We start from the raw sequence: 27,594 nt of genomic DNA, 5'->3' as shown, positions 1-27,594 counted from the left end.
ATCACAACAAACTCGCACAGAAACATGTGACACGGGACAAATGAAAACAATGCGTTCTAAAATCAGCTCAAAATATCAAATGTTTGTTCTCCTCCAACTGGACTGAATCAGTCTGTGATCACAAGCGTCACCTTCTCCAGACTGAAAATCAGGGCAAAAGTTGTGTAGTGTAATCCAGCTTTAAATTTATTATAATAATAGAAGTGTTTGTATTAAAAAAATATTAGAATCAATTATTGCATTATCAGCTGAATCTCTGATCTGCAGAAATGCTGCGTCTAAAACACATCAACAGCAGGAGAACGCTTCTTTGGTTAAATATTTTAATGAAGTAAAATTTCAAGGTAAAATGACAAGCAAAGGTAAAAGTGGAAGAGTAAAATCAGTTCACATAATGAACTTTATTAGAGGAATGAAAACACAGATGTGCCCTAAAAGTAAATATCACCGATTGGTCCGTAGAGTTTCCGACACCCAAAACAAACATCATTACTGTGAATGTGTGATTATGAAGATAATAAGACTGGTGTCTGATGCGTGTGCAGATGAACATACAGTGGGTCAGTTAAAGGCAGCGGCTGAGGCGTGGCTCTTGCGGTGTCTGCCGGGCAGCATGGGGAAGTCTTCCGGTAAGAGCGCATGTTCTCGACAGGTGGGACACGTGCTCTGCTCCTTCAGCCACGACTTTATACACTGAAACACACACACACACACAGCATCAGTCTACATCCCACAGCTGCCAGACACTCAGGAGACGAGAGCAGAACCTGACCTCTCGGTGGAAGCTGTGGCGGCACTCCAGGACACACACTTCCTCTGCACTCATGTCCTCATGACAGATGATGCACGGATCCTCCATGTTCAGCTGAGGCACACACGTTCACATGTTCAGTGAGGTTAGAGTTTAGCCTTTTCACACTGAATGCAAAAATTTGGCACAACAACACTTCGAAAAAAATAGATCCCTATGGGGCTGTTCACAGTGAACAGGTAAAAGTTTTTTATATTTCGATTTTTTTTGCATCAAATTACAAAAACGCTAGTTAACGCTAATGCGAGGGTGTTTCTAATGCAGTGTCTGTGGGAGGGACGGTAAGTTTGACATCGTTCTCTCTTCTGACTGCCGTTATTAGCATCTCTCAATTTTTTCCCTTTTTTGAAAAACATGAAAACACTATTATGGGAATGCAAAAACTGTGCTGTCAAACGATTAATCGCATCCAAAATAAAGGTTTTTGTTTACATAATATGTGTGTGTACTGTGTATATTTATTATGTATATATAAAGACATACAGTATATATTTTGAAAATATTTACATGTATATATTTATATTCATAATTTATATATAATTATATTTAATATATAAACATAACATTTTTCTGAAATATATACATGCATGGGTGTGTATTTATATATACATAAATATACACAGCACACACATATGTAAACAAAAACTTTTATTTTGGATGCGATTAATCATTTGACAGCACTACTTATAAGCAAATCCATTAATAATTACATATATTTGTAGCTTGATGCTAATTGTACCTCTAATTATATTTTAGGATGTATTCTTGTAAGCATTATAGATAGGTTGTTTCTGGTGTAGAACGGACAATGTTAAATCCATATACGCATCGCGTCCAGTGTCAAACGGCCTTTAGACGAGCGCAGTGACTTTAAGCGCGCGTGTGTGTGTGAGATTGTTACCGCCAGCGGCGTGCTGCGATGTTTCTCCGACACGTTCTTCCACACGTGCGGCCCGGTGGCTCTGACAGTGGTGTCAGACGGAGGAGTCATGTGACCCGGAGCATCTCCACCCGTGAGGTTCATCTGCTCCTGCAACAGGGAAGCACACCGTCACTCCACACACACACACACACACACACACGGCGAGCGAGACGGTTACGCACCCGCGTGTTCTCCTGATGGTCCAGGATGAGCTGAGCCACTCGGTTGATGACGTCATCATAGGTCAGCATGTTGAGAGCACCTCCGCTGGACACACGGACCTCCTGGATGAACTTGCTCATCACCAGCCTACACACAAACACACTGATCAACTCACCAGCGCTCAGACGACTGGAGGAATTATCATACATTCATTTTTCTGAAAGAATCTCTTCTGCTCAGCAAAGCTGCATTTATACAAACAGTAAAAACAGTGAAATATTATTAGAATATTATGTTTTCTATGTTAAAGGGGACATAACCCTTTCACCCAATCTCGTGCTCATCTTGAGTACCTATAAAGTAGTAACTGCATCCTTCATGTCTTCAAAGAGTCTTTAGTTTTATCAAATTTATACAAGATTTCCAATTCTCTCCGAAAATTCCTGGAGGAGCTGCAGTTCTGAATTATGACCGGGATCTTTTATAGCGGAGACCGCTCCATCTTTCAGTATCAAACTATGTGCAAATCCAGCGTCGAACTGAGCCTTGTTTATTAAACGCTTGTCAACAAACACACTTGAGAAACTCCGTTGCTGCCCCGAAAAAACAAACTGCATCCACTGTTCACGTAACACTGGGTTCCACCCTTCATTATGTCATGAAGAGCCGTGCTTGGAAAAAAAAACTTTCCGAAACTTGTATGAAACCGGAAGGAGTGTATTTGGCACAGAAATACTCCGTTCTAAATCCAAATCATTTTTTGAAACTTTGGCCATGTTTAGCATGGGAATCCAACTCTTTAACAGTGTAAATAACTCAACATGCATGAAATAGCATTAGACTAAATGCTGTTCTTTCGAACTTTCTATTCATCTGTGAATCCTGAAAAATAAAATGAATCACAGTTTCCACAAAAATATTGTGCAGCACAACTGTTTTCAACATTGATAATAATCAGAAATGTTTGTTGAGCAGCAAATCAGCATATTATTATGATTTCTGAAGATCATGTGACACTGAAGACTAGAGTAATGATGCTGAAAATACAGCTGCGCATCACAGAAATAAATGACAGTTTAACACATATTCACATAGAAAATAGCTATTTTAAATAGTAATAATATTTCTCATTCGTGCTGTATTTCTGCTCTAATGTGCAGCAGTGCTGAGCAGTGTTTTCTCTCAGAAGCGTGACTGCCGCTGGCTGCTGGTCTCTGTGTGTTGTGTTGGAGCAGCACCTGTTGTAATGAGGGAACATCATGTGGAGTCGCTCCAGGATCCGGTCGTACACGGTGAGGTGCTGCGGCGCTGGGGGTCGACGGCTCACAGGCTCTTCAGGAAGTCTGTCCGTTGGTGTGCTGCGTCCTGAGGGCGTGGCTGTGCGGCCGGGAGGAAGTGACCCGTACGGCCCGTAGAATTGAGAGCCGGACGGCTGAGGAACCGGAGGAGGAAGCATGGCCTGTGGGACACAAACACTGATCAGGAGACGCGTGATGACCCTTGACCTTCACGTGACCCACAGAGTGAGAAGAAGCTCTCACCGGTAGAGCGGGTGCTGTGGGGACGCTGGGAACGCAGATATCAGGCAGTGAACACAGTCTGGCGCCATTCTTCACCTGATCCATTTGAGCCTCAAACTCCATCTGAAAGAAAGCACAGAGAAACCTTGATCTGAATCCAGAGCTCGTTAATCAGAATGCATTGGGTTTTGTCTGTCGCAGGTAACAGAAGGAAGCTCACCTGCGTCCTGCTGATTTTGTCTTCAGCATCACACACGTGTTTCTTCCAGTCGTCTATGGCTGACAGCAGCGCACCGGAGGGGAAACTGCAGCACAATCAACATCAGACACAATCACATCTCGGGGTGAGTGATATTGGTAAAAATAAATCGCAATAATTTCTGGGGTTTTATTGATAACGATAATTAGATGATATTTTGCTGAGTGTGTTATTGTGCTGGACTATACTGGACTATACCATGGACAGCTGACTCCTGAAGTCAAGATATTCTTCATCATCTGTGTGGTCCGTTTACAGCAGTGACAGAAATTAATCTTTTCCAATAAGTTTAAATTGATTTTTTACCTTTTATGGGAATTTTACCTTTATAAAGCCATTCTTTCTAAAAGTGTGCATCATCTTTTGAGTCAAATTATTACATTTAATCAGTCAACTATAATAATAAGACATTTGGGCTGTTACAGAGCAAATTAACTCCGTATCAACAAAATTCATCTTTGCACTGCAGAGGAAACAGAAGCTGCGTCTGAAGAGGCGTTTAGATGTGTTTACACACATTTAACCTGCAGTTACAAATGCATAAATAATGTTTTGATAGTTTAAACACAAAATGTTGAATACTGATATTTAAAAATTATTTTAAAAAACGAAAAGATACTTTAAATGTGAAATTAAAGCCACCAGCAGGTGGCAGCAAGTCACTGTTAATAAGTGAGTCATTGTGATTGAACCGAATCATTTAAACAGTTGATTCATTCAGGAACGAAACACCGTCATGTTGCTCAGAGACGCAAAACGCAGGAAATATGGTGTCTAAAACCTAAATCTCTTAATATTAACTTCCTGTTTATTGAACTGTTGTAAAAAATCAAAATCACATTTGTAATCATGCTGATTTTTGGAGAAAAATGGCACTCTGTGTGTGATATTGATTAATTATATGAAATGATGATAAATCTATACATTTTCTGCCCCCATATCTTGAATTTTGTGATCATTCCAATTTCCAAATGCATTTTAATAGACAGAATCGTGCAGTGAAAGAACACACTATAAATACGCACGTGCACTAATCAACCTTCATCACGCAATGTATGCGTGCGCCCTGTAGGAGTGTTTTGTTTGGTTTTTGCGATACACTCTATAACAACAAGTAAACAACAATTACAGTATTATCGCAGACTATGTAAATAAATATATATATATTGCACACCCCTAACACATCACGTGTAAATCACTCTGAACACCAGTGTGAGCCGTACCTGAGCGACGCCTCCGTCAGGTGTTTGACCACCATCTTCCCTTCAGAGACACTCATCCGGAGCCGCCGCACCACCTGTTCACGTCTGCTCTGCAGGACACACAGCTGAAGCACACACACACACACACAGGTGTCACTGCAGCGTCCAGGAATGAAAACATCCTCAACACACGGCTGAAAGACTCACCTGAGCCATCATGGATCTCCTCTGGGCCTTCACACATGTGTCTCTGAAGCGCTTGATCTCCTCCTCCAGATTCAGCCGCTCAGACGCACTCTGGTTACTGCAGGACGTGTGCAAACATGTTAATGCATCAGTATGACACAAACACACACGCATCAGTTTTATTGATATAGCACTTTTCATAGTACACACTGTTTCAGAGCAGCTTCATTTTGTTCATGATGTAAACAATCCAATTATTCACACCAATCCATTTAGAGCTGTGCGATAGAGTTTACGCTTGACAACAATGTAAACAATCAAGCAGTTAAGATTTGCATTATGGTACATATCGTGCGAATGTACTGTATGCATGTGGACAAAAGTGGATTTACCTACAGTAGCTGTGAGTTGAGGTTAGTTATGTGTTGCGTGTTGATATGGAAAGTTTTGATTCTGTATAATTTTAATCAGTTTATATTAATTTGTTGTAGTGACGAGCCTAATTACTATTTAGTGATGTGCATAACAGATAAGTGCCAAACAAACAGCAGGTTTTCCATGATTTCGGTTAGATCACCCACATAAATAATACAAGAGACATGCTCAAATACATACACACTGGAATCTAAAAGTTTGGAATATTTCAGTTTTTTAAAATCACTTCTGCTCACCAAAGCTGCATTTATTTGATCAAAAATACAGTAAAAACAGTAATATTCTGAAATACTATCTATAAAAATATAATTCAAAACAACGTTCACCATTTCTCCTTCAAAGGTATTGATGCAAAGGTTTATACTGTACAGGTGCGGGTCATATAATTAGAATATCATCAAAAAGTTGATTTATTTCACTAATTCCATTCAAAAAGTGAAACTTGTTTATTATATTCATTCATTACACACAGACTGATATATTTCAAATGTTTATTTCTTTTAATTTTGATGATTAGAGCTTACAGCTCATGAAAGTCAAAAATCAGTATCTCAAAATATTAGAATATTACTTAAGACCAATACAAAGAAAGGATTTTTAGAAATCTTGGCCAACTGAAAAGTATGAAAATGAAAAGTATGAGCATGTACAGCACTCAATACTTAGTTGGGGCTCCTTTTGCCTGAATTACTGCAGCAATGCGGCGTGGCATGGAGTCGATCAGTCTGTGGCACTGCTCAGGTGTTATGAGAGCCCAGGTTACTCTGATAGTGGCCTTCAGCTCTTCTGCATTGTTGGGTCTGGTGTCTCTCATCTTCCTCTTGAGATTCTCTATGAGGTTCAGGTCAGGCGAGTTTGCTGGTCAGTCAAGCACAGTAACACTATGGTCATTGAACCAGCTTTTGGTACCTTTGGCAGTGTGTGCAGGTGCCAAGTCCTGCTGGAAAATGAAATCAGCATCTCCATAAAGCTTGTCAACAGAAGGAAGCATGAAGTGCTCTAAAATCTCCTGGTAGATGGCTGCGTTGACTGTGGACTTCAGAAAACACAGTGGACCAACACCAGCAGATGACATGGCAGCCCAAATCATCACTGACTGTGGAAACTTCACACTGGACTTCAAGCAACATGGATTCTGTGCCTCTCCACTCTTCCTTCAGACTCTGGGACCTTGATTTCCAAATGAAATGTAAAATTTACTTTCATCTGAAAAGAGGACTTTGGACCACTGAGCAACAGTCCAGTTCTTTTTCTCCACAGCCCAGTTAAGATGCTTCTGACGTTGTCTCTGGTTCAGAAGTGGCTTGCTAGCCCTTTTCCTGAAGACGTCTGAGCGTGGTGACTCTTGATGCACTGACTCCAGCTTCAGTTCTCTCCTTGTGAAGCTCTCAGAAGTGTTTGAATCGGCTTTGCTTGACTGTATTCTCAAGCTTGCGGTCATCCCTGTTGCTTGTGCACCTTTTCCTACCCAAATTCTTCCTTCCAGTCAACTTTGCATTTAATATGCTTTGATACAGCACTCTGTAAACAGCCACACCATCAGTAATGACCTTCTGTGACTTACCCTCTTTGTGGAGGGTGTCAGTGTTTGTCTTCTGGATCATTGCCAAGTCAGCAGTCTTCCCCATTATTGTGGTTTCAAAGAACCAGAGATAACCAGAATTTATACTGTAGGGATGGTCATTTATTCAAACTCAAATGTAAATATTCTAATTTTCTGAGATACTGAATTTGGGATTTTCCTTAGTTGTCAGTTATAATCATCAAAATTAAAAGAAATAAACATTTGAAATATATCAGTCTGTGTGTAATGAATGAATATAATATACAAGTTTCACTTTTTGAATGGAATTCGTGAAATAAATCAACTTTTTGATGATATTCTAATTATATGACCAGCACCTGTATGAGATGATAACAGGTGTTCAGACTCACCTGGCATCCAGGAATCGTTCCAGTTCTGCCTGATACTCTTTATTCTTCACACTGATGTCTCTGGTGTAACTACAGAAAACACACACAGCTTCATTCAGCAGTAAAACAGCAGCTCACATAAGCGAGTGTGTGTGTTGCTTTGACTATAGTTCTGAGGACCAATGTCTTCACTTACATAGTGAAATCAGTCAAATCAGGTTTCTATTTAAATCTAGTGTTTTGCATAGGTTTCTGTGATGGTTATTTTTATAGGTAGGTCATAGAAAACATCTTTAACCTGATGCAAAAACAATTGAGGTCTATGAGATGTTCCTACTAATATAGTGAAACAAACATCAGTGTGTGTGTGTGTGTATGTGTGTTTCCTCTGCGTATCAAACTGATGTTGAGTGTGCGTCTGACCTTTCATGCAAGTCTGCCAGATCTTTGATCTCCATCTTCAGCGTCTTCAGCATCTCCTGGTGCTCCTTCTTCTCCTGCTGGTCTTTCCTCACCTCCTCCTCTAGTTTCTGCTGGAACATGTTGAGCTCGGTGCCGGCGATCTGAACACAAGTGCAGTCACGCATCTGAACCGCAGAAACACACAAACGCTTCAGAGCATCCCGACGGCCGATTCTCTACCTGCATCCTCAGGGTGATCTTCTCGGTCTCCTCCTGAAGAGCTGAGATCTCCCCGGCCCTCCTCTGCTGGACGGCTTCATGATCCTCCTTCATCTGCTGGATCTCCTTCAACAACTGCAGCTTCTGCTTCTCTTTCTGCATCATGTCGCCCTGGAAGAAACAGACGTTACGATACGATACTGCACTCCTGTACTCGCACTCGTAAAAATGCTCTGATACCAAACAGCGTGTGAACAGTGCTGTATCCAGACAAAGAATCACCACCAACAACAGAGAACAGAATGGAGTTATTAGATATTAAGGATGTCTATGAAGTGCATGAGATTATATTAAGTACATTACATTATACAAGATGCTTTGGAATATAAGTCACAGCACATTTTAGATGATAAAAAAAAAACACTTATCTATCTATCTATCTATATATATACACACAGGTGCTGGTCATATGATTAGAATATCATCAAAAAGTTGATTTATTTCACTAATTCCATTCAAAAAGTGAAACTTGTATATTATATTCATTCATTACACACAGACTGATATATTTCAAATGTTTATTTCTTTTCATTTTGATGATTATAACTGACAACTAAGGAAAATCCCAAATTCAGTATCTCAGAAAATTAGAATATTACTTAAGACCAATACAAAGAAAGGATTTTTAGAAATCTTGGCCAACTGAAAAGTATGAAAATGAAAAGTATGAGCATGTACAGCACTCAATACTTAGTTGGGGCTCCTTTTGCCTGAATTACTGCAGCAATGCGGCGTGGCATGGAGTCGATCAGTCTGTGGCACTGCTCAGGTGTTATGAGAGCCCAGGTTGCTCTGATAGTGGCCTTCAGCTCTTCTGCATTGTTGGGTCTGGTGTCTCTCATCTTCCTCTTGACAATACCCCATAGATTCTCTATGAGGTTCAGGTCAGGCGAGTTTGCTGGCCAATCAAGCACAGTAACACTATGGTCATTGAACCAGCTTTTGGTACCTTTGGCAGTGTGGGCAGGTGCCAAGTCCTGCTGGAAAATGAAATCAGCATCTCCATAAAGCTTGTCAACAGAAGGAAGCATGAAGTGCTCTAAAATCTCCTGGTAGATGGCTGCGTTGACTGTGGACTTCAGAAAACACAGTGGACCAACACCAGCAGATGACATGGCAGCCCAAATCATCACTGACTGTGGAAACTTCACACTGGACTTCAAGCAACATGGATTCTGTGCCTCTCCACTCTTCCTTCAGACTCTGGGACCTTGATTTCCAAATGAAATGTAAAATTTACTTTCATCTGAAAAGAGGACTTTGGACCACTGAGCAACAGTCCAGTTCTTTTCTCCACAGCCCAGGTAAGATGCTTCTGACGTTGTCTCTGGTTCAGAAGTGGCTTGGTAGCCCTTTTCCTGAAGGCGTCTGAGCGTGGTGACTCTTGATGCACTGACTCCAGCTTCAGTTCTCTCCTTGTGAAGCTCTCACAAGTGTTTGAATCGGCTTTGCTTGACTGTATTCTCAAGCTTGCGGTCATCCCTGTTGATGTGCACCTTTTCCTACCCAAATTCTTCCTTCCAGTCAACTTTGCATTTAATATGCTTTGATACAGCACTCTGTAAACAGCCACACCTTTCAGTAATGACCTTCTGTGACTTACCCTCTTTGTGGAGGGTGTCAGTGTTTGTCTTCTGGATCATTGCCAAGTCAGCAGTCTTCCCCATTATTGTGGTTTCAAAGAACAAGAGATACCCAGAATTTATACTGTAGGGATGGTCATTTATTCAAACTCAAATGTAAATATTCAAATTTTCTGAGATACTGAATTTGGGATTTTCCTTAGTTGTCAGTTATAATCATCAAAATTAAAAGAAATAAACATTTGAAATATATCAGTCTGTGTGTAATGAATGAATATAATATACAAGTTTCACTTTTTGAATGGAATTAGTGAAATAAATCAACTTTTGATGATATTCTAATTATATGACCAGCACCTGTATATATATATATATATATATATATATATATATATATATATATATATATATATATATATATATATATACACACACACACACACACGTATGTGTTATAGATCGGTGTGATTACAGTACTGAGATGTGCTATTAAAGATGAAATACCATAGAGCAAAAAATGAACAGTGTGTAAAGCTTGTAAAATACATTTTAATGGGCATAATTAAGTGCGAAAATAGCTGAAGGAAATATCTATTTGCTATTTATATAGCCAGTATTTTTTTAAAATTCCATATGCAATGAAAATACAGGTATCAGTACTCGGTATCAGCAAGTACCAAAAATAAAAGTATCAGTATCGGCCAGTTCTGAAAAAAGTGGTATCGGTGCATCCCTAGCTCTGGTTCTACCGGATAATACATGTAACATTCACGTCACTCACGTTGTTTTCCTCGAAGGAAACGTATGGCTCTGTGTTAATGGAAACATCTGTATGCTCTGCCAAATCCTGTAAGACAAGAGTCAGAGGTCAGAGACGGCACTCATCCAGATGACATTCCCGTCATCCGTCCCATCTTACCCACACACACACGGCCGTGTGTTTGTCCTCTCTCTGTTTAGACGCCGGCGTGTGTTCCAGCATATCTGCAGCCAGATACTCGTAGTCTGAGATGGGACACTCGAAGGCATACGGGTCGGGGAGGAGCAGGAACGGATCCAAGGATGCAGACTCCTCTTTATCATCATGAGGAGGGCTGTTGTGTGACACAGTGTCGCTCAGAGCGTCCGTGTGCGGCCAGAACTCTTTAGCCGAGGGGTTGAGGTGTGACGGCAGGGTGTCTGTCAGAGACACGGCGTGCTTCATCAGGCCAATCAGCTCATCCATCATAACGAAGCGCAGAGACTCCAGCAGGAAGGACTTGAGTCCTCCGGCGTCTGTGATCTTCTGCTGTGCCTCCGGAGGAAAGTTCTCCAGCTCGCCCACCATCAGCGGGTCCGAGGTGCACAGCGGGCCGTGCTCCTCCAGAATCTGAGCAAAATAACTGACAAACACATGATCACTCACTTCAATCTTTCAGCACATTTTACACTGATCTTAAACGATTTTAAACTTGACTTCCACTGCAAACCCTTCATACTGGATCCTGGATCAAGGCCCGTTCACAGCAAGCACAATAAATATAACTACAGTTTTAATAATTGTTCTAATTCTATGAGGATAACAACACAAAAGAACGATACCGTTGCAATCTCTTTCAGAGTGATTTTTTTCCAGTTAATGAATGATAAAAACATCCAATGACAGCCAATCAGAATCCATCCTGCTTTAAAGAGCGAGCATTGAAAAAGCGAGAGACAACAAATCTGCAGTGCAACTATTAAGGTGTCGTCACATTAGTGAAATTTATACAGTCCATTGTCTTGTCGAACGTGTAGCGCTTATGAAGTATTGCTCACACAGAAGTCACTTTAAAAATCAGGCAGGGTTTCTGTAGATCAGCCAGTGAATTTGCATGACTGACTGAACCAGCCTGAACTTCATCACTCCCAACTGCACAGACTCCTACTGAAATAAATCAAATTCACCCGCAACAATAACTGTGACTGCACCTATCGTGTGGTTGCTGTGGATGCGAATATAGTTATCATTGCTGTTATAGTTTTTATAATATGGTTGTGGTTACAGTTATTGTTATATTTATAGTTCTTGGTGTGAACAGGTCTTTACCAGTGTTGGGAAAGTTAATTTTTTTTTTCTTTAAAGTAATGCATTACAATATTACGTTATTAACTGCGTTACTTAGTTACTTTTTATGGAAAGTAATGTATTACATTACTTTTTTCCTCCTCTCCTCACCTCACCTGGGCTTGCTTGTTTGTTTATAAAATATAAAAAGTTCTGTTTTTGGTGGATGTAAAAGCTTTTTCACACCAACAGTGAAATGAACGAGCCTCAGGCTGAAGGAAATGTTAATTCACATCTGCACAGTAGAGGGCGCCGCTCAAACAAAAACAAAAATGTTGCTTATCTAAAGTCAGCAGGTTAATAAAATGGGATTAAATACATAAAGGATATTTGTATTATTTAACATTTAATTATTACAGGTTTGCATCATATTCTGAGTTGGCATTTCTCTGTTTTTATTCATTTCGAGGAATACTGAATCTGTTTTAGTGTGAATGAGATGAGTAGATCTACAGTAAGATCATGTTCACACAGCATCTCTGCACTTACTCCTGATTTCTCTCAACATGAGGACAGGAGAGCTGTCAGTCAATAAACGGAAAAAAAGTAAAATCGCCGCAACTCAGATATTTTCTTGGAAATTAAAAAGTAATGCATTACTTTACTAGTTGCTTGAAAAAGTAATCCAATTAAGCATCTCACTTTACCCCCAACACTGGTCATAATCGGAGGAGACGTACTCGTATAAACTCTCTTTAGTGGGGTCGGGGTTATTGTCCAGGATTCTCTCGTAATGGCTCCGGTGTGCTGATCCGGCGTACTGCTCCTCAAACTCCTCCAGCTGCCCTCGCAGGTGTTCGGGAACGCTGAACGGATCCATGGCATTCAGGAACATCCTGGAACATCACATTCACAACGTCACCAAAACTGACTCGCTTCTTCACGTGTGTGACGTGCAACGGCTCGACTGAACTCACAAAGCATCTTCCTCAGAGAACTCAGAGAAATCTTCCTCATCCTCATCCCTTGAATGTCCACCTCTCATTCCAGACAGCACAATAACAGACTGAAACACACAGACACACAGATGAGCATCAAGCACTTCGGCCGGCCGGCCCCGCGGCACTGACCCAGGCTTGACAGTGTGAGCATTTCACTCTCATTAGCGACTAAAAATAGATGTGTGCGAACTGGAAAATGTATTAAAGGAGCATGAGTGCGAATATAATTTCTTAAACGGCCTAACTTACACAGTAGCCTATAACAAACTTATTCATTTCTTCAGTTTATTTATGGAAAAAACAAAGATACAGCCTCATATGATTATTGAACTTTAAAAAGGCAATGATTTAAATGTTTCTATCAGTCATTTAGATATTTAGCATAACACCAAATAATTAATACTTAAAGAGCTATTTATTTTCTAACTTAAACATTTTTTTTCTTTTAATCTAACTAAACATGGCCTATCTATACAGTATACTGACTGATTGATTATTATTGTTCGGTAACACTTAACAGGTTCCATTAACATTAGTTAACTACATTAGTTGATATGAAATATCAATGACTGCATTTATTAATCTTAGTTCATGTTAATTTCAACTTTTAATAATACGTTATAAAATTCAGAAGTTGTGTCTGCTAATATTATTCAATGGAGCTAACATTAACTAACAATAAATAGTTGTATTTTTTTTAAATCAACGTTAACAAAGAATATTAACATTATAATTAATATTATATTTTTGTGTGTATTTTTTCTTTAGTAAAAGAACTTTAATAAAGTTATTTAACCTGTTAGGACGCTTTTTTCTCTCACTTTCTAAATTATATATTGTGATAAAATCATATACAGTGACAAACGCTTCAATGACTATTGTGAAAATTTGACACTGTCACATACCTAATGTACATACAATTTAATAGGGCTATAAATAATTACATACAGGTTCGTACAGAAACTGCAAAATTAAAAATGAAATGAAAGGACTTTAAGCACTACTTTTTTGGTTTTCAAGGACTAAAATTAGAGATCATAATATCGTTATTATCTTTCAAATTATAATAAATAAATGAATAAAACAATATGGTACAAAAAACATGCAGCACATGCAAAGCATGCAATGGCTGTGGCAACTTTAACATTTGAAAGGATACTATGGCAAAGTTATTCATTTCCATATTCAGAGTGATTTTTTTCATGAATATATGATTAACCTGAAGGGTAAAAGCTTCATCATACACTTGGAAAATTATGAGCTATATCACGTTCATGGACAGTAGGGATGTGACAATACATTTAGCTCGCGAGAGGAGAAAATAAAGATCACTAGAACGAGACAATATTTTAATACTATTTTTAAGAAATTTTCAATGACAAAATATTTGTCTTTTAATCACAAAAAGCAAGACGCTGAGCTCTGAAATATTTGAACTAATCTACAGTCGTAACTAACAATTATTTTGGTAATCAAGTAATCTATTGATTATTTTGACAATTGAGTAATCTGATATTTTTAAGTAATAAAAATAGATAAAAATAGTAAAAAACAGGCTTTAGCATGACTACATATATATATATATATATATATATATATATATTAAACTAACGATGAGACAATAATAACTGGTTTGAATAAAGTATATAATTGTGCTTGTAAATGTCTCCTTATATCCCCTTATTAAGCTAAAACACAATTTAAAAAAATATATAATTTGCATTGCGCCTATTTTTTTTAATGCGCTCCTAAATTTTTCAACTTAGCACATGTGCTCCTTGGGAAAAAGGTAAACATCAAACCCTGTGACCACACTCACCTTTAAATCCTTCTTATTCTTCTTGCGATGCCTGTTTTTACTCTTAAATACTGAGCTCTGAAACACACAGAAAGAGTCATTTACTCAAACTCAGACGAAACGCTTCAGAAACAAACGCTTCAGTACGCATATCTTACCATGTGCTCGTCATCATCAGTCTTTTTAATGACTAAACAAACAGCATCTAAAGAAAAACAAACAATTACTTACAAAAAAAGTCCCTTCACATAAAAAAAACACCCGTTCTGACTTACATACCGCCTTCAAAATATTGATCGAGAATGGAGTGACAGGAGTGATAGCGCTCTCGATTCGACTCTAGAGTCCAAATAAACAGACGCATTTCTTTAGCCGGCGCCTGTCTTAAGTACTCCATTACAGTTAAACCGTCACGGTCAAATAATTCCGGAACGGTGCCGAATTTCTCAATAAGCGTCTCTTGCAGCGGTGCGAACGTGAGCAGAGGCTTCAGGTCCAAATCCTCCAGATGAGAGCTATAACGACTGATGAATGACTCAGCGGCTTTCAGACCTGATAGAGGAGACCGAAAATAATTGTTTACATACACATCAGACTGATTAATGACTGACACTTGTACACAGAAGATGTGGAAGTGAACAGGAGTGTGAGTGAAACGCACCAGTGTTATCCAGCTGCTGAGCCCAAAGCTGCAGTTTGGGTTTGATATGAAGCATGAGGCCAAGTGTTTCGATAAAGACTCGAGCCCAGACCCGGTTTCTGGACTCCAGCAGAAGATCCACCAGCTCCCACAGCGGCCCAGGGTCTCTACGGCTGCTTAACACACTCTCATGTCCTTTACTCTCAAATAAATCCAGCCACGGCCGCAGATGCTCCAATAAGCAAGCAATATCCACTGACTCTTCTTTAAAAAGTCCTTTGTTATCATGAATTTGATGTAAAACACGGTCCATATAAATACAGTCTCTGGGTGGTTCTGCAGGAATAAGAACAGAGATACAGCGTTATTAACAGCGCTTCTCATCCAGGGGTCCGGGGCCCACCAGAGGGCCTCAGAAAGATGGCCACTGGAGTGCATCATACATTATACAATGATGAGTATAAAAAGAACACCCCAAAACAAATCTGCAAAGTCTATTATATGCTGTGTTAAGAGGAGCAAGATTTAATTTTGATGCAGTCTGATGAACAACATCACAATAATAGTGTTTCCTGCTAGTTACATTTCACATACATAAACAAAAATCTGCCTCTTTTCTTTATGCAGTGTTGATCTAGACAAGTGCATGGAAACTATCCAAAGCAGTGAAAACTGCATCTCTGTATTCATCCTGCATGTTCTAAAAAACATGGTTACTATAGTGAAACCATGGTAACCACAAATTAACCATGGTTTTACTACACTAACAGTTTAACCATGGTATTTGTAGTAAAACTGTGGCTATACAAAAATACATGGTTGCTACACTTATACTATAATAAAACCCTGGCTAATTTTCTTAAGTGATTTAAGAAAGTATTTTCTCTTTCTTTATTTAGTTTTTGATAACTGTACTGCCTTAATGGTTTGATGTTTTGTACCATTTAATAAAAATAAAAAAAGATTCCCAATATTTGCTTTGTAGACCCAAACAGTGCTACTACTGGCTCAGCTCACTAGTTTTATGACTGAAATAAGCTAAAAAAAAGTATGATGTTTACAAACAAAATATCCATATTTCAATACAAGATAACATCCAACACAAATCTAGGAACATAGGTGAGGTAATATGTTTACTGCTAAGTGAATGTTAGATTTATCAGTATATATTGTAATAAATATTTGAGAAATGATTGTATTAGTCTATATAGAGTGATAGTCAATGTAAAAAGAGTAAATGGGAGAAGCAGATGAACACAAAACACAGAACATTGTTAAAGAGGGTAAACTCCATCATTCAGCTGAACTCAGCTGGAGCGTATTTCTTGTATTACTCAGGTAATATCAATGGTATGATCTATTTCAGATGTGGCCAAAATTACAATAACAGTGGTTACATACACATATTTTTAATAAAGCTTCATAATTGTTTGGTCAAAATTATTGCTAGGGACAATTTAGTAGTGGCTGGATATCGACAGGGACATGTCATAGTGTCTCTACTAAATTATGTGCCCTTACATTGAAAAGTCCTGTAAATGAATTCAAATCTTGTAACTTCATATGCATTATTATAATGAATATGTATTTGGATACCTCTCTCTGCCGTCGGGTCTTTAGGGCCGTCCGCAGCCATTACTTCGTTTTTCTCTTGACAGGCAGAAAGTGTTGCCAACTTGTGTTGTTTCCGCCGAAGCTTTCGTTCATTTTTAGACTTCAACTTCTTAATACTGTCAAGGTACAAAGAGAGAAATCAGCCGCCATCAACAGATGCAGCTAAAGTATGAAATATGATGCGTGAGATGCATTAAACGCCACCTTGCACACTGCTGCTGGATTCTCAATCGTCCAGCAGGTCTGATTTTAGGAATAGATGTTTTAAACTGAAAGATGAGGAGAAGCTTAGTAAGTAAATGAAACATCACTGTGCTCTTTGAGTGTGTGTGTGTGTGTGTGTGTGTGTGTTTCTATTCAGGTGGGGACTTAAACCTGAATACACACAGACTCATGGGGACTCGTGTCACGGGTAAACAAGCTAATAAATCACACAGAATGAAGTTTTTTGAAAATCTAAAAATGCCTGTAGTCTCCTGTAAGGGGTAGGTTTAGGTGTAGGGCAATAGCACATACAGTAAGTACAGTATAACAACCATTACGCCTATGGAGAGTCCCCACAATTCACAAAAACAAACGTGTGTGTGAGAGAGTGTAAATATGTGTGTATTTATGTGTGAGTGTGAGCATGTATGTGTGTGAGTGAGCGTGTGTGCGTGTGTACACATCTCACCTCGCACTTTATCAGCCCCGTCGAGCCATATATTACAATGTCACAGACCTGACCTCCACAGTCTGGTGTAAAACATGAATCTTTTAGAAAATCCTGCAGTAAAAAGATAAAAATAATGAGCGTTTGTGCCATGCGCAGGTTTCTCTCATAAGCGCTGTCATGCGTGTTCCTCTGACCTTGTCGTTCTTATCGGAGAATGAGAGCGTTTTGAGCTTCTTCCAGCAGCTCATATGAAACTCGACTCTGCAGCTCTGACAGCAGGTCAGCTGGATGAAGCCCTGCAAACAGCACACGCTCGTTACAGACCGTCAGACCCATCAGGCAGCAGGTTCAGCTCAGCACACTCACCTTAAAGTCTGGATCACTGAAGTAGATCTCCACCGTATGAGAGAGGCAGTGCTGATACCGGCAGACAGCGTCCGGTTTAGGAGGAAACTTACACATCTCTATGAAGTTCTCCAGATGTTCCTTCAGTACAGAAAGAGCTCATATCAGCACCATAAACGCACACGATCTTATAAGAGAGGTTTTGTTGCTTTCAGTCCACGTCTGTTTGCTTCAACATTAGTTTCATATTCATTCATTTAATCCTGTAGACATTTTTGAGAGAGATCAGCTGTCACGATCTCCCTCTCACACACACACACACACACACACCTTTAAACAGTCCGGCTGTGTTTCCTCTACTGTAGTTTTAGTGGTTGGCCAGGTGAGTTTTCCAGGTGTGATGTGTCTCTGGATCATCAGCTGTGCGTTGTTGAAGCACTCCAGAGCTTTAGTAAATCTACAACAGATCAAACACAAACAGGAAATGATGACATTCAGCATGCAGTGCAGCAGCATTCAAAACCAACACACTCACCTGTTCTCCTTCAGGTAAACTCTGCCCATCCCATAATGCACCAGCGACTGAAACTTCCTCTCTGATGACTCTAATTTGGTGAACAACTGCTGAGCTTCAGCCAGCTCCTTCAAACATAAGAAAACAACCCAATCGATGAACAACAACAACTGAAAATACAGTACATTTTTATCCGACATTTACATTTGTAGAACAGCCTGTATGAAGCCATGATTTTAGTCGTCTGTGATTTAACGCTGTACTCTGAGCTTGCATCTGCACGGACACCGAGGGCTCTAGATAAAAGCAACGAGGCAGACACACTGAATAATCACTCTGTGATGTATTTCTACATAGGCTAGCTGGCAGTCTGCCATCCTTAAAAAGAGAAATAGGAGATCAGTTAATGAGGTGACTGTGGCAGAAGAATCAGGGAGTATTGGGGAGTTTCCAGGAAGAGAAAGAGATAAGAACACCTGCAAATGAGATAACTAGTAAGAATGAGCACTTTGAGATGAACCGTATGAAAGTGTAAACTGAGTGAGACGGTCAGATGCCCTGCAGGCATCTCTGCTTTGTTTTCTTGACCAATAAAGTCTGATTTTTGCATCTGGAACTCTTTGATTTGAGAGGTTTTTGAATGAGAGAAGACCATCTACAGCAGTGGTTCTCAAACCTGTCCATGAAGTACCCCCAGCTCTGCACATTTTGTATGTCTCCCTATATCTGACGCACCCACTTCAGGTCTTGCAGTCTCCACTAATGAGCTGATGAGTTGAATCAGGTGTGATAGATGAGAGAGACATACAAAATGTGCAGGGCTGGGGGTACTCCAGGACAGGTTTGAGAACCACTGATCTACAGCAAAGGTGCACCAGACTCGTGCAGTGATACGGTGAAATATCTCTGGCTTTGGTGGAAATGTGGATGCTGGAGCGAGTTCATAATGATCGTGGACACCGTCACTCATTCTAAAGGCTTTTCTGAGTGTCACATGACAAACTGAAACTGAAAACACGCATCGGTGCATAGGACTCATTCTCCTTTTTAACACATTTGGCAGATGCTTTAATTGACACTGACTGAAGTATGAATGCGAGACGTAAGCACAAAAGGGACGGTATCTGAAAGGTGTATTCTCTCCTATTTTGTAGTGCATAAAGTGAGCGGTAAAGTCACAAGACTTCAGTCACACTTGTCTCCTGCACATGATACTAGCAGAAGTTTCTTTACATCACATTCCAGGTAAACATCAAGGTGAACTGTGGTGCATTACCTCAGGCTGTCCGATTTCCAGCAGGGCCATCGCATATCCATACATCAGCACAGATTTATCCAGCTCTGTCAAACCCAGCTCCTGTCAGACACAGAAATACACTAATGAATGAGGGTCCAAACCATTTATATTACAGTCAAATCTCTAAAACACTCAAACACAACTGAGCCTGACACAACATTCAACCTGAAACAACAAAGAAACCAACCGTTTAGTGTCAAGAGTGACTCTATCAATGTGACGTAGAGAGAGATTTCTCCAATGAGATCCGACAAATCATCCCATTATTTCATACACTCTTTAATAACATTAAGATGGAGAACAGGAGCTTCCTGTCAAAAAGTGAGCTTACAATATATCAGTCAAAAAAAACAGGCCAACTAGGCTAGAGTTTAATTATGCTGGTTATCAGAGATGTAAATCCGAGTCTGCGACCTGGACTCAAGTCACACTTAAGTCGCATAAATAAACTTAATAGACTTGTGACTGGACTCGTGACTCGTAGAAAATGCAAGTCACTTTGCTATGACATTCCATTCACATTCTCCCCACATGACAGCATCATGCACTACATTTTTCTATTCATTCCTAATCTATTCATTCCCTGTAAGTACGTTCTGCAGTGGCAAATGTCACAATTCATCTCTAAATGCACCAAGCCAGAATTATTATACACCCATGACACTGGTTCGAAACTGTAACATACAGAAACATTTTAAAGTCATGATTAAATGTAAGATCGCATTGCAAATAAACTACAAAATCTAAAGGCATCTTTACACACCACATGCGGCACAGAAACCAAATCTGAAGCACAGGGATGTAACAACGCTCCCCGAGCCAGTTAAAAATCGATACAAATATGTGAGAAATATGTTGAGATGTTAAATAAGTCGTAATATAATTGGGGGTGTGAGTTTATATGAATGTATCTCTGAGGGGGACTGACTGTCTTTACAAATCTTTAGATGGAATTTTCTCTGTATAATGCATATTAGGACGTGTTCACACATGGCGTCTTTTTTGACTAGAAAAAGTTGACAAGAGCGCTTTTTTTAGTAAAATAAAAAGCTGGCAGCGTTTTGGTTACAAATAGCAGCCGAGGGCGTCTTTTGTTGCTATAACAACAGCTGCAACGGTAGCTAGCGCTGTGTGCTGCAGAAACGTCGGCTTTTGAAGTTAACGGGAGGGTGTCGGTTCACAACGACGTTTGTGGGAGCGCAACATTATACGGGGAAGGAAACTGTATGGTGCTTCCAACAATTTAGTCCAGGAGCTCCGGTTGGACGGCTATCTTCTCCTTTTTTCTTCTTGTTTTTGTGGTTATGGAAACGACTCGCCACTCGCTTGTCATTGGTCAGCTGTCAAAAAGGCGTTTGACGTAGGGCGTTTTTTCCAGAAAAGTTAAACTTTTTTCAACTTGAAAAGACGCTCTGAGCTGCAGAAAAAGACGCCAGCGGTGGCGTTTTAAAAAGCGCTCAGGACTTTTTTGAAAACACGGTTTACTCCACAGGATTATAATGTAAAACAGATGCTGGCAGCTTCAAAAAAGACGCCAAGTGTTAACATAGCCTTATGGCTGCTGTTCCATAAGCGCCACCTGCTGGCAGAGAGTGAATCTGCGTTCTAATTCAGCCTGTTTGCTGTTTGATTCGTGCAGATGTTTTATGAAGGATAGTTTCACAAAACTAAAGGCCATTCTGTTTTTGCTTCAGATTCTGAAATTATACAATCCAATTTAGATTAAAAACTGCTCATGCTGCATGTATGCAGCCTCTTTGGATTGTGTTTAAAATACTGTGGTTGCCTCTAATTTTAAATGGAAAGAGCACAGACAAAGCCTAGTTTGTTTATATGAGATTTCTTTCATGCGTGTCATTCATTTGATTTGGGGTTTGTTTTAAATTTCAATTTAGTTTTGTTATTTGACATGTCAATTTCACAAAGAAACATGCAGCATTTTGTCAGAGAAATAATAAAAGGGACACCTTTTCATTTCTAATTTTTCTTAAATCTCACTTCGTAAAAAAAAAAAAAGTGAAAAAATCATATTGTGAAATCAGTATTTCAAAACTGATTTAGCCTCAATAACTAGCTGAAAGAACTATTGCTAAAAACAGAACTAAGACTTGAAATGACCTCAGAGACTTGTGAACATGTCTGCTGGTTATTAAAAAATGCCAAATTTCAGCTGACACATCGGTCAACCACTACTGTAGACTGCGTCTCAGCCTCCAGCAATACGCTCAGGTTTGATGTGGAAGTGACATGTGAAATGGAAAGGAAATGGCAAGTCTTTATTTGACCCTCTAACACCTGTATGCAGTGGTGTAATGTAAGGAAGTAATAATACTTCATTACAGTACTTAAGTATGTTTTGGGAGTATCTGTACTTTTTATACTGAGTTTTTATATTTCAACAAACTTTTACTTTTACTCCACTACATTTCCTAATTAAAATGTATACTTTTAGTCCGATACTTTTCCCGAAAGATATTCGTTACTTACTACAAAAGAGTCAGAAGTCAGAAGAACACGGACTGCAGGAAAGCAGATTTGACGAATCAGTGGTCTGGTACTTGCAAGTTAGACTCCTAAAAACACCTTTAGTCATGTGCAAACAAGTGCGCGCACAACCGCGGATGATTCATTTTCCACTCAAGTCGAGTCTGGGGTGTGCGATATACAGTATATCTTCTGTGATAATAAGGTACGTTTTGTTGTAATGATATGCGATCTGACATTATCATCAAGTAGGCTATATCACCAAATCACACACATGCATGTTGCACGCATGTTGATTTAGTCTATTAAAACTCAGAATTCCAGGCATTCTAAATTGTAGACGGCAAAAATGCTTCTGTATGCTTTTTTATATGTATATAATTTAATATAGACTAGCTAACTTAATCTACACAAAGAACACCGTTTTTCTGCAGATATCAGCATGATAACACATTTAAGTGGTTGAAAAAGTGATTCAGTGATTCACTCATTAGGTGCGTTCGACTTGAAGCACAGCTACAGACGGCGGTCAACGAGAGTAGCCGGCCGCTTGCATGTCGTTGAAAACGGAGCCGTCAAGCCAGACACTTTCTGCTCCCGTTTAAATCTTTATTACAAACAGTCCCGTGGGTCTTAAAAACAAAAGAGCTCATTTTGATTTCAAATCCAAATGTTGTTAACCTATTTGTTTTAAAACTAGCCAAAAAGCCTGTGAAACACAGTAGACTTTAATTATATCTCTTTATTGTGAAATTACTACATTTCCATGTCAATCCATGTTCATTTTTAGCACGAAAAAAGCGCTGTCACTTTCATTCAACGTGTGCAGCTCAGCAAAAATAGACTCAGTGCGGAAACGATCTCTGCACTGCTGCAGACGCACCGCTCCTGGAACGCACCGCCGGACCGCAACCGCACGCAGTGTGAACGCTTTAATCCGTTAACATGGGTGCAGAATAAAATAAGCACCGCAAACGCACTGCAAACGTTGTGTGAAACAGGCGTTAGTGATGCTCACGAGGTGCTTGCATACTCTTATCACAGATGAAGGGAATAAAATGCAGTATTTGTCAAATACACAGACGTTTCAGAAACGTTTTCATGAGCAACAGAAACACTTTTTATATACTGCTTAATACAGCGCCCTCTGTTCAAGAATAAAGTTCAACAATCATATACTATTTAAATACTAATAAAGTGGGGGTATATATGCTTTTTCAGTGTTTTTGATAAACAGGACTTAATGTAACATTGCGATATATATATATTTTTTTTCTTCTTTTCCATTTTGCATTTACTTGTTCTTTTACTTTCAATACTTAAGTACGTCTAATATTTTAAAAATACTTTTCGTACTTAAGTACAATAAATATCACATACTTTAAGACTTTTACTCAAGTGATATTCTAAACGGTGACTTCAACTTCTACCAAAGTCATTTTCTGGTAAGATATCTGTACTTTTACTTAAGTACGGCTTTCAGGTACTTTATACACCACTGCCTGTATGTACACGCAGACACACACACGTTGGTTTTTATGATTTATGAGGACATTCCTTAAGCGTAATGGTTTTTATACTGTACAAACCGTATTTTCTATCGCCCTACACCTAAACCTACCCCTTACAGGAAACTTTGTGCATTTTTAGATTTTCAAAAAAACTAATTCTGAATGATTTATAAGCCTTTTGAATTAGGGAGACACTGAAAATGTCCTCATAAATCACCTTCTCATTGTAATATGAGAAGGTGTAACCAATGTAACCAAGTTTGGTTCAGCTACAAAATCAGACACCAGAAGACTACAGAGAACAGTTCGGACTGCTGAAAGGATTATTGGTGCTCCCCTGACCACCTTCCAAGACCTGTATACATCCAGAGTGAGGAAAAGGGCTCAGAAAATCACTCAGGATCCCTCACATCCAAGCCATCCCCTTTTTGAACTTTTGCCATCTGGCAGGCGCTTCAGAGCCGCAAATACCAGAACAGTCAGGCACAAGAACAGTTTCTTCCCCCAGGCAATCTACCTAATGAACATTTAAATGTTCCCCCCATTGTGCAATAAAGATATGTGCATTAACCTTCTATTTATATGTTACCACCTATATCTTAGTACATCCCTGGATCTCACTCTATTCTATTCCTATCCTATCCTATCATCTATAGCACAACTGTACATACAATTTATTTTATTTTTTCAAAATTTTTTTTTTCTATTTATATTTACATGTGTGTATTTTTATTCTCTTCCTATTTTTTTATTGTCTGTGTTGTTATCGTCTCTGTGTACTGGAAGGTTGTGACACTAAAACAAATTCCTTGTATGCGCAAGCATACTTGGCAATAAAGCTCTTTCTTGATTCTGATTCTAATACCAATGTCATTATACAAATTTGTGTCCTCACAACCCACATAAACATGCACACACACACACACACACACACACAGTACCGAGGTCCCGCTGGACTCCAGGATCCTGAGCGCCACAGAGAAGGACTGCTGTGCGTTCCGGCAGCGCTGGTCGCTCAGAGCCACGTGAGCCTCCTGAACGGCGGCACAGAAGTGCTTCCTCCTCCCCGCCTCGCTCTCGTCCTCCTGCAGACACCACAGCAGCGTCAGAGCACGCACTCACACACACAGACACACGTCACACTACTGCACACTGACCGCTGGAGGGCTCGGTCCGTCTGGGACAGGGGGGTGTTTGCTCTGGACCTCCGGCTTCTCTGGGACAGCGGACGAGGCTTTCTTAATCTTCCGTGGACTCATTTCACTAGGAAAAATTAATCAGGAATAAACATTGTATTACAAGAAGCTCAATGAAATCAGTCCACTGTTTCCTAAAAGCAGGAGCCGATCAGCTCAAGGTTACAGGTCCGAGCGCACAGAAAGACCTGTGCTGTTTACTATCGCTGACATACTATTATACCTTGTGTTAATATTTGGAATTAGATTTGATTTTCTGTTCTGATTTTCATCATAGTTGAACTTTCAGTCATTTTGTTGTGTTTTTGTCAATTTCATTATTTTTTCAATGTTTACATACAGGGTTCCCACACCTTGGTTAACTTCAAATTCAAGGACCTTTCAAGGACTTTCCATGTCAAATACCCTTAAATTCAAGGACTTAATGTGGGGACACATTTCAAGTGAGAGCAAAGGTTACATCGCAGTTTTCATGTGTCAAACACAACTATTCAAAAAAGCAAATTTTTTTTTTTGCATTTATTTTTGCCCATATGACAGAAATCTGATATTTGTCGTATTTCTGTTTTGCATAAAATTGAATAATATTTGGTACATACTATACTGTATTCTAAAATGATCTGATATTAACTTTTGCATGGATTTTATTGAAAAGAGCTTAGGCTCATGTAACCAGAAGTTTTAAGATATATGAATATGCTTTTAAGTTTTTCTTGCCTCATGGCTTTACATTATCTTAACAAGCAAAGCAATTCAACATTACATCCTTTGGATCTCTGGCAAGCCATTCTTTGTAATCTTCTTTGGTGAGCCACATATCTTGAAACTTGCATTTTCCAGTCATCACGTTTCAGCGGTTTCAGCCTATTTTTGCAGTGTTTCACGGTGTGTCTGTGAAACGTTGAGGTAGCATCTTAGTAGTTTTGTGTGCGTGTGAACGTCATGGCAACAAACAACACAAAGTACCTCACGTGGGAAACACTTGACGTAACGCATAAATGTGCAACGTAAATCAAGCAAGCTAGTATGCACAAAGTGTTGGTGAAATAACACATTAGCGTATATAACATATAACATTATTTATTGCATGCTAGCTGAAACAATGTAAGTTTTATTTTATTTCAGTTAATGCTTTATGCATTAACAATGAGCAAAGACTTGAGTGTTTTCATGTTCTCAGTCCAGTTTGTATATTTTTAATAACAATAATAATAATAATAATAATAAAACAACGAGCAAAGACTTGTTAATCTTTGTTAAGAATAGCTAATAAAAATACACCTGTTCAGTTAATGTCAACTCAGGTCCACAAAATAATAATAACAGCAAATACAACTACGAAAATATTAGTAAATGTTGCAATTAACAAAGTAAGATTAATAAATGCTTTAGAACTGTATTTATTTGTTAGGTCATGTTAACTAATGCAGCGAACTAACGTTTACAAAAGCAATTTTATATGTAAAGTGTCACCAATTTTATTTCAAGTAGTGAAAATGTTCAAGTTCTACTATTAGTTAATATGTTAAGAATTCTGGTTGAGATGATCAGCATCACAAACAAGGAAACAGCAGAAATGCAGTCAACTAGAGCTGCACGATTCTGGATAAACTGAGAATCATGATTTTTTTGTCTCGAATTGAGCTCACGATTCTCCCACGATTCTGAACTAAACAAATAATGTGTGACAAAATATTATTGCTGCAGTCTATTTAAAAGTGTTTAATTAATTTGAATGAATTACTAAACATGTTAATATATATATCTATATCTTCAACATATATTAAATACACCAATTTTTAATATTAAAATTTTGAAAAAAAGGTTTGAATGAATGATTCATTGACTCACTCAAAAATACTTCACTTGTTTTATTTATTAATGGATAAATCAGCGTTTTTGAACAAATCTCTTGAATGAAAGATTCAATGACAAATATATTTTTAACAGTCACTAGGTGACAAAACAATGCAATCGACACATTATTTGAAGTGCCAGTTACTTGCGATGCTTTCTTCCCCGCCATCGTTTCTAATCTGTGTATTATTACAGGTGCGTGTCATTCATGTCACAAGCACATGTGCACTTTGGTCAGAGCGGCAATAGGCTACTCCGATTAAGGTGTTTACATGCCTGTATATTTCGATTAAAATCAGCGTACGCCACCTATGTTGATACGATTATGCTTTCTCCGATTATGAGCTTAATCGCATTAATTAAATAGAAGTATTGCGTTTACATGAGATAAATTTTAAAATCGCAATATTGCCAAAATCTCATCGCATTAAGAGGGTGCATGTAAACGCTAATGTCTATATCTGAACTGCAAACTTTCATCCCAGTATTTCTGTGATGATATGAATGACTATAAGACAGAAATAATACTGTGCAGTTGAAAAGACTGTGAAGCTGTTTCTTACCCAAACATGTTAAACGTCTGCTCTCTGTGTCAGTGGCAGTGCGAACGCAGATTTGAATGTTGTATGATTTTTTTCAAAGGTTTAATAGACACGGGCGAATCGTTGTCATTTAAAAATGGGATTGCGTGGGTGTTTGAATCGAGGTCGTGATCTTTTAACGATTAATCGTGCAGCTCTAAAGTCAACATCCTGTTACTGTCTGAAACAAACCCAAATCATCTGAAAGCTTCAATGTAACATGAACTGAAAGTGAATCTAACCTTATTTACTGTCATTAACTCTTAACTCTTATTTTACTTTCAATAAAAGTTAATGGTTCACTTTAAAGTTGTGTAACAAAGCAATCTTCATAAATCAGTTTAATATTTAACATCTTAAACAAAAAATTATTTACAAAAATTATTACAAAAATCAGCTT

The 27,594-nt window shown here is 38.8% G+C and overlaps 1 protein-coding gene across 5 annotated transcripts in view; it reads right to left on the bottom strand.

The window, feature by feature from the left end:
- Window positions 1–372: 372 nt before the first annotated feature.
- Window positions 373–27,594, bottom strand: part of ttc3 (tetratricopeptide repeat domain 3) — a 48,996-nt gene continuing 21,774 nt past the window's right edge. For 4 of the 5 annotated variants that reach the window (XM_058789098.1, XM_058789096.1, XM_058789099.1 and 1 more), the window contains exons 17-46: window positions 24,718–24,823; window positions 24,502–24,645; window positions 19,545–19,625; window positions 18,290–18,396; window positions 18,085–18,211; window positions 17,776–17,895; window positions 17,604–17,705; window positions 17,428–17,520; window positions 16,959–17,023; window positions 16,737–16,870; window positions 15,162–15,476; window positions 14,780–15,052; window positions 14,659–14,705; window positions 14,522–14,578; window positions 12,679–12,767; window positions 12,442–12,597; window positions 10,595–11,057; window positions 10,457–10,522; window positions 8,054–8,203; window positions 7,835–7,974; window positions 7,433–7,501; window positions 5,084–5,180; window positions 4,898–5,001; window positions 3,636–3,720; window positions 3,437–3,538; window positions 3,134–3,354; window positions 1,916–2,042; window positions 1,713–1,841; window positions 773–865; window positions 373–693 (exon numbers count right to left, since the gene is read on the bottom strand). In XM_058789098.1, coding sequence (XP_058645081.1) covers window positions 562–693; window positions 773–865; window positions 1,713–1,841; window positions 1,916–2,042; window positions 3,134–3,354; window positions 3,437–3,538; window positions 3,636–3,720; window positions 4,898–5,001; window positions 5,084–5,180; window positions 7,433–7,501; window positions 7,835–7,974; window positions 8,054–8,203; window positions 10,457–10,522; window positions 10,595–11,057; window positions 12,442–12,597; window positions 12,679–12,767; window positions 14,522–14,578; window positions 14,659–14,705; window positions 14,780–15,052; window positions 15,162–15,476; window positions 16,737–16,870; window positions 16,959–17,023; window positions 17,428–17,520; window positions 17,604–17,705; window positions 17,776–17,895; window positions 18,085–18,211; window positions 18,290–18,396; window positions 19,545–19,625; window positions 24,502–24,645; window positions 24,718–24,823 — 3,994 coding nt within the window. In that variant the 3' untranslated portion in view covers window positions 373–561. The remainder of the gene's footprint in view (window positions 694–772; window positions 866–1,712; window positions 1,842–1,915; window positions 2,043–3,133; window positions 3,355–3,436; window positions 3,539–3,635; window positions 3,721–4,897; window positions 5,002–5,083; window positions 5,181–7,432; window positions 7,502–7,834; window positions 7,975–8,053; window positions 8,204–10,456; window positions 10,523–10,594; window positions 11,058–12,441; window positions 12,598–12,678; window positions 12,768–14,521; window positions 14,579–14,658; window positions 14,706–14,779; window positions 15,053–15,161; window positions 15,477–16,736; window positions 16,871–16,958; window positions 17,024–17,427; window positions 17,521–17,603; window positions 17,706–17,775; window positions 17,896–18,084; window positions 18,212–18,289; window positions 18,397–19,544; window positions 19,626–24,501; window positions 24,646–24,717; window positions 24,824–27,594) is intronic. The other variant, XM_058789100.1, reaches the window with a different exon arrangement.

Source organism: Onychostoma macrolepis, chromosome 10 (genome assembly GCF_012432095.1).
Source record: "Onychostoma macrolepis isolate SWU-2019 chromosome 10, ASM1243209v1, whole genome shotgun sequence".
NCBI classification, from domain to species: domain Eukaryota; kingdom Metazoa; phylum Chordata; class Actinopteri; order Cypriniformes; family Cyprinidae; genus Onychostoma; species Onychostoma macrolepis.
Note: the sequence above shows the minus strand (reverse complement) of the source record. Positions and strands in the feature narration are given on the sequence as shown.